Source organism: Microcebus murinus, chromosome 9 (assembly GCF_040939455.1).
Source record: "Microcebus murinus isolate Inina chromosome 9, M.murinus_Inina_mat1.0, whole genome shotgun sequence".
In the NCBI taxonomy this organism is placed as follows: domain Eukaryota; kingdom Metazoa; phylum Chordata; class Mammalia; order Primates; family Cheirogaleidae; genus Microcebus; species Microcebus murinus.
The window spans coordinates 91,876,038-91,892,061 of NC_134112.1; the positions used below are offsets into that span (position 1 = coordinate 91,876,038).

The window sequence follows — 16,024 nt, forward strand, 5'->3', positions numbered from 1 at the left end:
AATGAGCAAAGAATTTAAATAGACATTTCTCTATAGAAGATGTACAAATGGCCAGTAAACCTATGAAAGGATATTCAAACTCCTCAGTCATTTGGGAAATGTAAGTCAAAACACCAAGTTACCACTTCACTTCCTTTAGGATGGTTATAATAAAAAAACAGATAATAGCAAGTGTTATTGAGATTATGGAGAAATTGGAATTCTCATACATTGATAACATTGCTAGTGGGGACATAAAATGGCATAGTCACTTTGGGAAAAAGTTTGGTAGTTCCTCAAAAAGTTAAAGATAGAAGAAAAAGATGGAGTTAACCAAATTAGTCGGCAATTCCACTTCTAGGCATATAAACAAAAAAATTGAAAGCATATATTCACACAAAAACTTTTACATGAATTTTTATAGCAGAATTACACATAATAGCCAAAAAGTGGAAACAATCCAAGTATGCATCGACTGATAAATAAATAAAACATGTTATATTGGCACAATGGAATATGATTTAGCCATTAAAAGGAATAAAGCACTGATCTACGCTTCAACATGGATGAACCTTGAGAAAAACATTATGCCTCTTGGCCCAACACAAAAGGCCACACATTTTATGATTCTGTTTATATTAAATGTTCAGAATAGGCAAATCCGTAGGGATAAAAAATAGATTAGTGTTTACCAGGGACTGAGAGAAAAGGGAAATAGGAAGTGACTACTAATGAGTATATGATTTCTTGTGGAAGTGATGAAATTGTTCTGGAATTAGATGGTGGTGATTGGTTGCATAACTTTGTAAACTACTAATAGCCACTGAGTTGTACAATGGGTGAATTTTATAGTATGTGAATTTTATTTGCTTAAAAAGAAAACAAAAAAGCAAGTGTGTTTAATACTTTTCCAAGTGTTAAACGTTGTGTGTGAATGTAGATACCAGCTACTGGTGATTTGTTGATTGTAGAACTGGCTGAACGTCTGTAACTTTGCCACTTTCCTTTTTGGAACTGTGACTACACTACAAACTTTCAACTTTGTCCTTTAATTCCTATGCAGATACTTCGTTTACTCCAGAGTGCCCAGAGATCCCCCAATCAGAAAGGATAGACTGCACGCCTGGCCAGGTGGTGACAGAGGTCAGAGAAATAGGGTCGCTATTGGTGGCCCACTAGGTTTTATTGAAAGGAACCCAGTAGGTAAAGTAGGGAGAGGGAGGTGGTGGTGTGGTTTATGGGCCTCTGATTTGTTTGGAGTTATTTCTTTCTTTCTTGCCTTGTTGAAATAAACAATAATACTACAGAGGTGAGGGAAGCAGGGTAGAAAAAAGGGAAGAGTAAGAAGTGCTAATAAGAGTGTTGGCCTAAATCTAAAGTCCAAAGCGGAGGGTGATTACAGGTGTAATTAACCATACCTTAAGTGCAATTCCTAGGATAGCCATGGAAAGGTTAAATATTTATGGGCTAGGCTATGCATTCCTTGAGAATAAAGGTCACCAACCACATGTAGATGACTCAGTCACTTGTAGAACTCAGGTGGTTTATTATAACAGTAGACTTCTGAAATTATGTTCTTGACAACAGAGGTCCCAATGAACATGTTGTAAAGAACACGGGTTTTCTCCCTAAGTAGCTTCCATAAGAATATCAGCTATTTGAACCCTGCTTAGTTGTCACTTATGACTTTGTCATAAAGATTATATGTATTTATATATTCAAATTTTATTTCTTTACCCCATAGCCTACATTCTATGTCCCACTGTGATGTTAATTAGGACTGCATTGAATTTTAGGTTAAATTTTAAACAATGTTGACATCTTGATAATTTTGAACCTTCTTGTTCTAAAAACATAGAAAGTCTGTTCCAGTTCTGTGTATGTGTGTATTTCTTAGCTGATTTTTATATTTGTCTTAAAATGTGTTTTATTTGATATCAATTATGATATTTTCCTTTAGGCATTTCATATCATTTGTTTTTCTCATAAATATAATCCATTATGTTTTCTATCTGGTACTTCTTTTATTACAATGCTTCTTTTTTTTACTAATGATTATTTTATATTTATTATTTTATTTTATGTTTATACAGTATATATATTATATTTATTATGTAACTGGCCAACTGAAATTTCCTATTGTTTCTACAAAAGGTGTTTTTGTTTAGTTGTTTCTCTTGAGTTATTAAGTATAGAGTTATATCCTAGGCAAACTATGATAATTTTGCTTTCTATTAGTATTATATTTATATCTCATTCATTTACATATTCAATTGCATTGTCTAGTTCTGCCAGAATAATATAAATAAAATGGTTATGATTGGCAACACTTATTTCTGCTTGACTTTGATGGAAGTTCTTCATATATAAAGTAATAAGCACTATGTTAGCTCCTGGCTTGAGAATTGTTTTGTTTATAGTAGGAACCATGTTAATATTCCCATTTTTAAGAGTTTTATTGTTTTAAACAAAAGGAAAGTGGATTTTCCCCCCAACAATGTAGTATTGAACTTTTCAAACATAAAGAAAAGTTGAAAGAATTTGACAGTCATCCTTATTACCTACCACTTAAATTTCACTATTAATATTTTACCTTGTTTTCTCATAGGTATCAGTTTTTCCCCCAGTTTATCCATCTATCAATCCATCTTATTAATATTTTATGAATTTTAAAGTAAATTTCAGAAACTAGTTCACTTTTCCATACATTCTTCACCATGTATATAGTTAGCTACAGTTCAATGTTTGATTATAGTTGTTTACCTTTAGCTATTAAATGTATATACAATGCAAATTCAGAGTTACACATTTTGCACAACTCTTAGGAATACATTTGTTGAATTATGGAAAATGACTAAACCTGTGTAACCGCAACCCCTATCAAGATATAGAATGTTACCATCACCACAGACAGTTTGCTCTGACCAAATTATTCCCAAATTATTCCCACTTGTACACCCTTGAGAGATAATCACTGATATGATTTCTCTCCAGCGTATTTTAGTTTTGCTTTTTGTAGAACTTCATATAAATGGAATCATATAGTATAATATAAAGCCTCTTTCAGTACATTCTTAAGATTCATCTATAGTGTCGCATATATTATTCTTGCATTGTTGAGTAATGTTCCATTTTACAAGCATACCACAGTTTAACTTTTCTTCCACTGACACATACTAGAATGTTCATGGCAGCGGTACTCACATTTTCATGCAAAACTATCCATTACATCCATGTTTTCAAATTTATGAACTTGAAGTTACACTAAATATATCCTGAGCTCAACATTATTTTTCTGAGAGTTATTCTATTGTTAGGTGTAGTTATAGATTATTCATCCTTTTTTCTATATCCACTCTAGTTTTGATAGCATTTGTGAGTTTTCATTGAAGGATTGTTTTGAATAGTGCTGCTCTGAACAGTATAACACATGTCTTTTGGTGAACATTTGGAAGAATTTTTATTGGCTCTATACCTAAGAATGGAATTTCCAGTTAATAAGTATGTACATGTTTAGCTTTAGCTAATACTACTACAAAATAGTTTTTCAAAGTATTTGTACCAATTTACATTTCTTTTAGCAGTACATAAGAGTTCAATTGCTCTAAATCCTAACCAACTGTTGATATTTTCTCCTTTTTCAATATAACCATTCTATGGTTTTTATTTTCATATCCCACATGACTAATGAAGTTAAACACGTTTATGTATGCTTATTAGCTAGTTGGATAATCATATTTGTGAAGTATATTTTCAATTATTTGCCCTATTTTTTTCTGTTGGGCTGTCTTTTTTTAAATTGCTTTGTAGTCATTATTTATGTATTCTGGATACAAGTCTTTTGTTAGTTACATAAATTTTAACAAAATATATCTTAGTCTGTGGTTTGGCTTTTAACTGTCTTAATGATGACTTCTGATGACAAGTAGTTATTAATTTTAATGTAGTTCACTTTATCATTTTTTCAATGGTTAGTGCATTTTTTTGTTTTATTTAAGACGTCTTGCTTACTCCAACATCAAAAATATATTCTTATTCTTCCTCTAGAAGCATTACTGGTTTATCTTTCAAATTTAGGTCTTTGATCGATATAGTGTTAATTTTTGTGTATGGTATCAAGGAAGAATCCAGAAATTTTTTTCATCTTGAATTTCTAAAAGATCCATCACCACTTACTGAAATGACCATCTTTTTCCTTCCATATTGTAGTGTCACCTTTACTATAAATCATGCCTTTATGTGTGTAGATCTGATTCTGAAATCTATTTTGTTCAATTATTAGTTTGTTCTTTTGCCAATACCACCCTGTCTTCATTGCTTTTGCTTTATAATAAGTCTTAATATGTGGTTGTATAAGTCTTCTAAATCATTCTTATTTTTCTTCAAGATTTTCTAGCTTATTCTTTGCTCTTTAGTATTAGAATCAGCCTACTAGTTTCCTCACAAAATCTACAGGAAATTTTATTGTGATTGCTTAAAATTTACAGGTTAAATTTGGGAAAATTACCATCTTTTAAAGAGTGAATATTGTACTTTGTAGATATGATATATCTCTCCATTTGTTGAGATTTTTATTTTGAAATTTTGAAATCTTACACATTTCTGTGCTATATTTCTTCTATTTGATATTTGATTCTATTTAAATATTGTTATTAATTTTAATTTCCTGTTTATCTGTTGTTGATATATAAATTTAAAATTAATTTTGAATAACACTAAGTTCCTTTTTTTCCCTAAATTTTTAATATAGTTTGAGATAGTTTATCCAAAAGGCAAGATGCTACTATAGTAGGTTTTAGAAGATAGAATTTTCTGAAGACTAATTTTAACTAAACATAAGAAACAAGATGGCAATAACATACTATTAAAGTGGAATTTCTCAATTTTGGAAGAAATTGACATCATTTATAGAATTTAAGCATATATCAGGGACTCTACTGAAAAAATCTCTGCATCAAATGGAAGTTGGTCCGAATAATTTCCAAGCCAAATTTCAGTTCTTAAATCATATTAGTCAGTACTTTCTGATTTTAAAATGACATAAAGTCTATTTGGAAGATAACTCCTTGGAAAAGGTTGGGGTTAAGGCAAGAACAGAGATGGGGAGTCTGGTTGGGAGTCCACACTGTAGTCTAGGCACCAGTTTATGAGCGTCTGTGCTATTGCGGTGGCAATGGACCTGGAAAGGAAGGAAAGCAGTGTTGCTTTTCTGTTTCCATGGTCAACACAATAACACAGACCCTCATAAACTCAGGCCTGGATTATGGCAGTTGATACACAGCGAGTCTCCCTGTCCCCATGCTATGTGGGAGAGACGGGGGACTGAAGAATTGGGAAGTAATTGCCTCTGAGGGTTGACCTTTGCTGTGTGGGACACTGGTAATGACTTAAAACTGACATTGGGATGTGAGGGCAGACTGCGTGTCTGACTGTTTATTGCTTTTTTTATGGAGGTCTGTAGACTTTGAAACAGTTTATGGCAATGAAATTGACCTTTTGGACCTTACTGTCCTCAGTTTCAGAGGTAGCAGCGGTACTTAACGCCTGCCTCCTCCTCAGGAAAATCAGTTTTCCAGATGCCTTGCAGAACCCCAAATTCTTTCTCCACTGATCTCTTCCAGGCTTTTTTTGTTATCTAAAGAGAATGAGATAGTAATGTCAATTAGATCTATGAAGAATGAGTACATTTTAAAAGATGGTATGGTTACAATATAATTATTTTGTTTATAATAGGCATGTAACACTGATCGAAGTTATAGTCACAGTGTGGCTTTTCAGAGCAATTACATCAGATACTAGCATTTAAAATACTTGTCCAGACTATCCATTTTCAAATGAGTAGTATCGTGACATATTTCTTTTTTTGTCACACAATCTATACTGAATACATTCCTTTAATAGGAAAGATTCAGGCATTATAATTATGTATAGAATAAAATGGGGAAGTCCTTATTCATGTTTCTTTTCTGCCTCCAAATTCCCTCTTCAGAATAAAGTCAATAGCTTAGTGTATACCCTTCCCTTGCTCTTTCTAAGCTTGTGTATGTGTGTGTGTGTATGTATCTGTTTTAACACAAATTTGATTACACTATATTTTTTTCTAACTTGTGTTTTAAATGTAAGGCATTTAAATTTACTACATTATCATATTTTTAAAATAGTTTGCTTTCATTGAGATGATAATATGATTTTCTTTTGTCAATGTTGTGAATTACATTAAAATATTTCTTAATTTTAAACCATTCTGGCTTTTGCTTGATAAGCCCTATTGGATATTATACATTAATTCTTTTAATACACTAATGAAATTAAATTGGTAATGTATTATTAAATTTATTATTTATTATTATTATTTATGTATCTATTTATATATTTATTTTTAAATTTTATTTATTATTATTTATTTAATGTATTATTAAAATTTTTCACATCTATGTTTTTTCATTGTAATTGCCTTATTTATTTTTGAAATTGGCTTATATATTTTTGTTTGCATGTTTATTTGGACTATCCTATTCAGTTTGTTGCCAGAATTATTCTAAAATGAATTAGCAATTCATAAAATGAATTAGCAAACTTGCAACATTTTTCTATGTTCTGAATATATAGTGTATATAATATGAGGATATTCTATTCCCTAAACCATCTGGGCAAGACACCAATTTTTTTGTTTTTTTTCAGGAAAAAATCTTTATTCCTCACAATTTTCTATGGTTACTGGTCATTTCAAATTTTCTATCATTTCTTATCTATTTTTGATTATTTACAATGTTACTATGTAAAGATTCATTTAATTTAGAGTTCCACATTTGCTCACAAAATATTTGTACAGTTTTCTCATAATTCTTACTCATGTTAAAATATCCTGTATATCTGTTGTCATTTTCCATTTTTCTTTCTAACCTGTTTTTCTTCCTTTCTTTTTGTCAAAGTAAGACTAGATAAAGTATTTATTTCCTTGATATTTTCAAGGACTCTAATTTATTCATCTGCAAAACTAATGTCAAAACATATCCTCACACTATAGTAATAGTGTAGAACTACAACAGGAATTGATATATAAAACATTAATATATAATAGGAAGTCCTAAAACACATATTCATATGTTCATATGTGTGCGCTTAAATTTAGTTTATAATAAAAATGACATTTCAAATCAGTGGTGGAAACAAGGTCCATTTAATTAATGGTGTCTGTTTCTCCTGTGCTTGCTGGCAGCACTATTTCACTCAAATCTAGACGAAACAACACACTTAATGATGTTTTCAACTGATGAATGTAGATTCTTGCTTCTTTTCTCTTCAATCACTGCATTTATTCTTACTATTTTATATACTTTTTATGGGTTTATTGTGTTCGTTTCTAGTTTCTTGGGTTGTACATGGAGTTGTTCATCATCTATAACATTCCTTTCTCTTTCTTTGATTCCCCTTCTTTTCTTTTTTTCCTTAATACTTCTCTTTCACTGTTTTCTTTTTGTTATTTAGTTTAAATATTGAGTTTTGGCTGGGCGTGATGGCTCATGCCTGTAATCCTAGCACTCTGGGAGGCTGAGGTGGGAGGATCACTCAGGGTCAGGAGTTTGAGACCAGCCTGAGCAAGAGTGAGACCCTGTCTCTACTAAAAATAGAAAGAAATTAGCCAGACAACTAAAAATCTATATAGAAAAAAATTTAGCCAGGCATGGTGGTGCATGCCTGTAGTCCCAGCTACTCGGGAGGCTGAGGCAGAGGATTGCTTGAGCCCAGGAGTTTGAGGTTGCTGTGAGCTGGGCTGATGCCACAGCTCTTTGTCTCAGAAATAAATAAATAAATAAATAAACAAACAAATAAATAAATAAATAAATAAAATAAAATAATTAATGAATAAATACATATTGAGTTTTAAATCTTGTTCAAATTCTTAATATTCTTAACATTTCACATTTCTTATTGCTTTTACAATGGAAGCAATAACTGCATGCCTCTCTCTGAAGACAATCATATTTAATTATATTTATTTTGAAGCCTTATAATGTTTTCTCTATTAATTGTTTCCTCCATTTTGTTTCTTTCATTTATTAAGTTTGGTGACTTCTATCACAGTGTTGGATTCTTGCAAATGTTTGGTGATGCTTGACTGTCATCTTTGCATTTGAATATCCATAACTGCCTATGCTAATTACCTTGGTTCATGCTGGGTATTTAAGAGGGAAGGAAAGGACTTCTGGAGAGACTGTGGATATTTATCTGTAGGTGGTGACAGTAGGGCGTTAGCTGGCACATTGTCATGCCTTCTGGCTCCCAGCATCTCTCCTCACTTCCTTAGACTATGAACAAATATTAATACTATGGGATGCCTGCCAATCAGCAAGAGCCCAGCATTAGCTGTAAGAAATGTTGAGTTGAGCTTTCCAATTAAGCACCCAAAACTATTCCCGGGCTCTCTTCCATTTCTACACACTGAGTTGGCTTGGAGCCGTTATCTTTCTCCTCCTGTGTTTTAAGCAATGAATATATTTTTCTCTAGAGCTGATAAAGTCTATTTCCTATATTTCAGAATTTTATAACACTCTGGTCTGCCATATTGCAATATATTTTGCTTTTTTGTAATGCATTTGTATTTTTCACATCACTTTTCTCACTTAATGTAAATTTAGTTGGGTGAGGAGGCTGATGCCTTTTATTCAACTTGTTGATTACATTTCCTATCTGTTTTATTTCTTGCAACAAAATAATTATATGTAAATTAATCTCAAAATTCTAGGACCTTTAGAAAATAAATCTTGCTAAATAATAATACAAGAATATCTATAATCAAACCACTCTGAGAAACCACATGTGATTTGTTAACTTATAGACCTTATAGACATTGTGAATTTTTTATGTCACCCCCTGCCCTAGTTTTATCTTAATAGTCTCATTTCCTTTGCTTTACTTTTCTTTCTTTTTGGAAATGCATTTCTTCTTCCTGTATTGTTGGCCACTTTCATAATTCTTCCTCATGAGAAATTCCAAACCACTTGGATTGGCATCCAGCCCATTCATGGTCTGAATACCTACTATGTGCTTCCAGCCTCATTTCTCTTACTCAGTGCTTTAGGCACAATTAAATTTGCGGTTTATGTGAATGTATCATGCATTTCTGCTTTCTATGCCTGGAATACTGCTCTACTGCTCACCTGTCTAACCTCTCCCAGTACTTTAGGACTGGCATTACCTTTCTACTACCTGGAAGTCCTCCCACCCCACTCCTAGCCTCCCAGGCTGGGTACAGTGGCCGTGTGTGGGCACACTCTGTTGGAGCACTTGTCTCATTGACTTCAGAAAAAATGTCAAAGCTTTTACTGTGTGTGTAATTGCTTTCTTAGCTTTCTGGGTTTACCACTAGACTGTAAGTTTGCTGAAAGCACAAGCTATGTCTTATTTCTCTGTGTTTTCATTTCCTTGTCTGGTATATAATAAATGCATATTGGATGGCTGGATAAATGTATAAATATAGGATTAATAAATTAATGAGCAATGGCCTGTCTTCAATTCTCCCTGTAATAAAATGGGAACAAATAAATAGACAAATAATCCTTTCCTTCTTTAATCTTACAATGCTAACTCTGTGCCACTGTTTGTTACAGGATGTCTGCAGGTGGCACTATAAGTGCTGCTGGAAGCTGGAGGCAGATGTCAACATCCCTCCATGCTTCTTCCCCAGGAACTGGGGCTATGAAGTCAGCGATGGCCCGACAGATAGTAGCACAGGTGAACACTGCCCTGATGCTGCCCCAGGGAATGACTCCTTATGGCCCAGATGCGGTCACTGAAAAATAAAAGCTAAAGTCAGTCTCTCTCCCTCTCTCCCCCTCACCCGCAGGGCTTACCGCCCACTTGAAAAGGTTGCCATCTCCATCTCTGTTTGGAAATGATGTCAACAACACCTTCTTCACAGCCGAATTTCAGACATCCAATCGGTTGCATTTTAAGGTTGGTTTGGGAGTCACCACTAACTACATCTCTGAAGAAAGCTGTGTCCCCATACTGGGTTTGAGTTGCAGAGGCAGAAGGTACCTCTCTTCCTCTCTGCAGGAATCTCTGGATGGGATGGGTAGGCTCATTTTTATTTGATGGAGCACACGTGATTCCATCATTTCTTCTCCCACATCAGAAACCACAGGGGCAGGAATTAGAAGGTATTCTCATGGAGGGCTCTTTTGGAGGGAGCATCTTTTATAGCCCTACAAGGAAGTGGGCTTATGTGCAGTTGTCCCTTATGTTTTCCTTTTGACAGATCACAGATTCGAATAACGTGCGCTATGAAGTCTCCCATGAAAATGTGAAGCTGCTTAAAGCGACCGCTAATATCTCCAATTTGAGCTATCAAATGGAAGTCACCAGAAACCCCTTCAGCATCAAAATAATGAGGATGAGCAACAACAGAGTCTTGTGAGCTTTCCAGCACTCTTTGTGCATCTCTGAATACACAGTCCCAGTATCACTTATTCTGACTTACCCTGGGTAGGCAGTGGGACCAGTCTGACTTGGAAGAATCTTTGAACTTCAGAAAAAATGTCAAAGCTTTTACTGTAAATTAACAGTGGTAATCTGTCATGATTGTAGAGCAAATGATGCTAAAATGTAATGTACTAGTTTGCTAAGTTACATAATACATAAATATTATGCATAATATATATTATAATATAAAAATATAACATATAACTATATTTTATATCTACAAATGTAGTTGTGGTTCACATATGGTATAAAATAGGGGATTTTATTGTTTTAAATGATCATTCATACTAGAACTCAGACTTCACTGTTTATCGTTCCAAATCACTATTTCCTGTGAATCCTAACTTCAAGAACTCAACAACAGTTTGAGCTTAAATAAGAAATTGTACTGGAGGAAATAGAAGTATGAATGTCAGTAAAAGCTGTATTCAAATCCTGGCACCAGCAAATCAACAGCCAGTTGTGTGACAGTAGGCAAAGTAACTCACTCATCAGCATCAATTTCCTTGTCCATAAAAAGGGATTAAAAAAAATCCACTTTTGCTAGGGGCAGTGAGACACGGCTCACGTAGCATCCAGAGCGGTGGCTGGCCTGCAGTGGATGCACGGCAAATATAAGGTCACGTCTGCCATCTGTCTCTCATCATCCAACCTGAGGTCCTGGTGTCCCATCACTATGCTGTGTGCCTCTAAATCAAAGGACCAGAGATGCCCTAGAAAGGCCTTCAAAGGTAGCATGGAAACTGATGGTAACACCTGAAAGAACTGATCTCTGAGAGTACATGGAAAGGAGCAGATTGCTTCCCAGCAGAGAAAAGAGAGTTGTGGGGTGACTCTTGCTCTTATCCCATGCCCTAGGCTGGACACAAGCATCGGGCCCCTCCAGTTTGCTGAGCAGTACTTGCAGCTGTCTTTCCGACTGCCCAGTGCCAACGTGTATGGGCTGGGAGAACACGTGCACCAGCAGTACCGCCACAACATGTCCTGGAAGACCTGGCCCATCTTCACCAGGGACACCACCCCCACTAAGGTGAGGTGCCCTTCCTCCTCCTCACAGCAAGGGGGTACATCTGTATCTTATTTTGCTCATTTTAGGTGTGCTGGTGTTGAGGAATGCTTGTCTATGAACTCAGAAATATAGCAGTATTAGAAATAGAACATTTTTAGAAAACTATCAATTTTCCAGCAATGAGACATATAGCAATTTTAAAAAATCTTACTTCTAATAGAAAACAAAATTTAAGGACTATAATAGAGCCTAGTATATATTAAAAAAGATTTCTGCAAAATTACTATGTCTGGCTTTGATAAGGGAGGAGAGGAGAGCTTCAGCAGGAGCCACGAAGCAGAACTTTGTGGACTAAAAGTATCTCTTGGGACAGCTTTCACATTGCTCTAGATCTTTGCTAGTCAGAATACGTTTTAGCAACAGCAGTGTTGGCATCAACTGGAAGTTGTTAGAAATGCAGAGTCTCAGGCCTTACCCCAGACCCTCTGAATCCAAATCTGTGTTTTCACAAGACCCCCAGGTGATTCACATGCCAAATTGGGAGAAGAGCTGCACTAGGCCAGTGCCTCTTAACTTACCTGGAACGAAAGATGTGTTTCCTCTTGTTTGATGACTCTAGCATGGGCAACACTTTTGGAAACTACAATTAAAATATGTTATTGCAAAAATGAAATAAAAATATCCAAAGACATACAAAATACAAGTCCAAATGGAACAGACATAAAATTACTCTTTTCAATTACTATCAAAGAATTTCTAACTCTTTTGATTTTTGTATTTACCTTTTTGGTGACTGGAAACAAAGGCATTTGGAAGGTATCAGTCCACAGACAACACTGAGTAGCGTTGGTTTGTAGAGCATGTCTTGAAGCTTCCATTGTGCACAGGAGGGAGGGGACTGACATTTTTTGCAATTCAAATTTTGCAGGAGATGAACAAAGCAAGTAGTGCATTAACTTATAGTCCATCTACCAGTATCTATGTAACGTAGGGAGTGCACCTATTGAAGCGAACAAAGAGGAAAAAGAAATGGCCAGCACATTCACTAATATTTTTGGTCAAGAACCTTGACAAATATGGAATACTAAACATGTTTGACTTTCTACAGCTGAAATTCCAACTGTGTAGTCACAGATCAGATTAAATGCCTGCCTGCTTGCCTGCATGCCTTTCTTCCTCTCTCCCTTTCTTTCTTTCTTCAATTGTTTTTTAAATTTTGTTTGTATTTTCTCGCAGTGTGATGCCATGAGTTTTCCTGGCTCTCTCTCTCTCTCTCTCTCTCTCTCTCTCTCTATATATATATATATATATAAAGTTTATATATATATATAAATTTTTTTTTAAGAGACAGGGTCTCATAGTCTCTGTTGCTCAGGCTGAAGTACAGTGGTGCAACCATAGCTCACTGTAACCTGGAATACCTGGGCTCATCTCCAGCTAATTTTTAATTTTTTTTTTTTTTTTTTTTTTTACAGACTGGCTTTCACTATGTTGTCTAGGCTGGTCTCAAACTCCTGGCACCTGGCTATAATTTTAAATTTAGTGTAGGCTTATTGGTCTTCTCAATTTTGTATATCATGATGATTTTTTATTTTTTTCCTTCTTCTGTAATTTGCCATTATCAGTATTATTGTCCTATAACAGGGACGAAGATTGTGACACTTAAAACTGGTGAATCTTATGGTATATAAATTATGCCTCAATCAAGGAACTCTGCATATTCTGTTCTCAATACCTTTCTGTTCTTACAGCTCTTAGGGTTATACACACACACATTATCTTTTTTTATGTCAGTGCTTGTCACAGCTCTGTCACAGGTTCAATATATTTCTCTTTTTTATTTTTTAATTTTAAACTTTTTTTACTAAGTGTTAATATTATATGTTAATTAAGGAAATATTCGAAAATATAATTGGGCACAAAAAAGAAATTTGAAATTGCTCATAATACCATCACCTGCTAATAGTTTAGTATGTATCATTGCAAATATTTTCCAATTTTTTAAAAATAACTTGATTGAGGCATAATTTATATACCATAAGATTCACCAGTTTTAAGTATACAGTTCAATGATTTTTAGCACATTTACTGAGTTAAGTAATCATCATCATAATCCCGTTTTAGAACATTGTTTTCACCCTAGTAGGATCCCTTCTTCTTTTTTAAACTTTACCGCCATTCCCACCCACCCCAGTGCCCATTTTGGCTCCAGGCAATCACTGATCTACTTTCTGTCTCTGTATATTTGTCTTTTCTAGGCACTGCGTGTAAATGGAATCATGCAATTTATAGTCTTTTGTGTCTGCTTCTTTCATTTAGCGTTAAGCCTTTTGAGGTTTATTCATGTTGCAGCATGTACAAGTATTTCATTTCTTATTGTCGCTGAATAGAATTCCATTGTCTAGATATAATACAGATTGCTTATTCCTTTGCCAGTTGATGATACTATTTCAATACCCTTTGGTACAATACTAACCTATATCAAGTGTTGAACAAGTACATGTTATAGATGGGTTTTGATATTATTTTGGAGTGAATAAAAATGTTTTTAACACATGCTACTATTATCATTTTCTTCTTTTTTTGCTGACAGGGCATGATTAATCTGTATGGAGCTCATACATTCTTCCTGTGCCTTGAGGACAGCAGTGGCTCCTCTTTCGGAGTTTTTCTGATGAACAGTAATGCCATGGGTAGGAAGCTTCTTTTTATCTTCTATGGGGAGGAGTATGTTGTGGGATTCTGCTTTTATTTTAAAAAAATCACTTTTATGATGAGATCACTATTTAATAAAAGGTATATTGAACCTAAAGTACTTTTATTGAAACTGAAACTTGAAAGTAGGTTAACCTGTTTACGAATCTAATTCATCCTTAAAGCTATTTTTATTGAAAACTGCTTCCAGGGTCTCCTTTGATGTAATGTTTCTCTGAATATTCTGATAGGATCCACTGATAGATATACTCCACAGATATCTGTAGCTTTCAACGTGTAACCCATACTGTATGTTTGCAGGCAGCAAGACTGTGTTCTGCAAGCTGTTTCTCGTAGCCTGTCCTTTCTCCACTCCAGAATCTTCTTCCTCCAGCTTCTGGATTAATGGTGTCCTAATAAGCATTTTAAATTAATTTAAAAATTTTAAATTGTAGTCAAATTTATCTAATGCGGTTTTTAAAACTTTTTTTTTTTTAGGTTAAATCACTCATAAACCCCAGAAGTTTATGTTTTCATATGGCCACACTAAAATAAAATTTATTCTGCTTCCTCTTAAAAAAAATAAACTTTAATTTTTCTTTGGTGTTTTACTCATTCAATATTTTAATAAACTTCAACAATCCTCTGATAAAAGGAACATGTGTGGTCTTCATCCCTTTCAAAATGAGACTGAGACTATTTTGGACTGGTCAGCTATTCATACTCTTGAGAAATGTATATTTTCAACCCTGAGATTTTAATAACTTTAATTTTAATCTTTTCAGAGGCCACCCTTCAGCCTGCTCCTGCAATCACTTACCGCACAATTGGGGGTATTCTTGACTTTTATGTATTCCTGGGAAACACTCCAGAACAAGTGGTTCAGGAATACCTGGAGGTATGGCTTTGCATTTAGATAGTCATCATTCATTGCCGTTATCTCATGCACTCATGAAGTAACAGAAGAAAAATAAAATTATTAACAAACTCTATGGGTCATAAATGCTGGGATTGTGAGTCTTTCATCTAGTGTTTGTTTATTTTCATGACATTTATTGGGCGCTTTCTGCATGCTCGAGAGGCACTGTGCAAAGCTTGGGGAATGCAAAAATAGGACAGACATCATCCTGCTTTCAACGAACTCATAGTCCATCCACGTGTAACCAATCATCTCCAAGACCTAAGGCAACAAACCGGCAAAGTGTATTCATTCATTCAATAAATTAAAATTCAATGAAAAGGGACTCTGTGAAAGGAACTTTGCTAGCTATTTATGTTTGATTCAAACTATAGGACAGGAAGGAACTTTGGACATCATTTAACTTAAACTTCCTACTTTACAGATTAAAAACCTTGGGCACAGAAAGATGAAGTGGTCTGTTATAGATGACATGTAAAGACATATATGAAATATGGTTCCAGATGCCAGTGAATTTAAAATCAAATGCGAGGGCTATGGCAAAGCCTGAAATAATTGTAATAGGAAGCACCTTGTAATAGATGTCATGAATGAGGTGCAGATAAGCTGTATGGGAATTCAGAGGCGTGGGAGAAAGTGCCCTCATAGCAGAGGGTGGGCAGTCTTAGGGGAGGATAGGAGACAGGACTCAGGGTGTTGGCTTCAACAACTTGGAAGACTTGGATTTTAAACATTCCAGTATTTTGTCACCCATTCTACTCATAATCCCATCAGCCCTTATTCCTTTATCCTTAGCACATAATGCTGTCCGAAATTACATTAGACATTTATTTCCTTTAAGCTGTGTGAGGGCAGGAACTATGTTTGCTTTTTGCCACTATATTCCAAGTGCTCACATCTGCCCTTGACACACTGTAAACACTCAGGAAAATACTTAT

The 16,024-nt window shown here is 34.6% G+C and overlaps 1 protein-coding gene across 1 annotated transcript in view; it reads left to right on the forward strand.

Annotated features, from left to right (window-relative positions):
• Nucleotides 1-16,024, forward strand: part of LOC105873269 (putative maltase-glucoamylase 2) — an 86,315-nt gene that overhangs the window by 2,572 nt on the left and 67,719 nt on the right. The window contains exons 2-8 of the mRNA XM_076006227.1: nucleotides 1,043-1,122; nucleotides 9,591-9,714; nucleotides 9,827-9,936; nucleotides 10,241-10,395; nucleotides 11,323-11,494; nucleotides 14,067-14,166; nucleotides 14,953-15,065. Of these exons, the coding sequence (XP_075862342.1) occupies nucleotides 1,043-1,122; nucleotides 9,591-9,714; nucleotides 9,827-9,936; nucleotides 10,241-10,395; nucleotides 11,323-11,494; nucleotides 14,067-14,166; nucleotides 14,953-15,065 (854 nt within the window). The remainder of the gene's footprint in view (nucleotides 1-1,042; nucleotides 1,123-9,590; nucleotides 9,715-9,826; nucleotides 9,937-10,240; nucleotides 10,396-11,322; nucleotides 11,495-14,066; nucleotides 14,167-14,952; nucleotides 15,066-16,024) is intronic.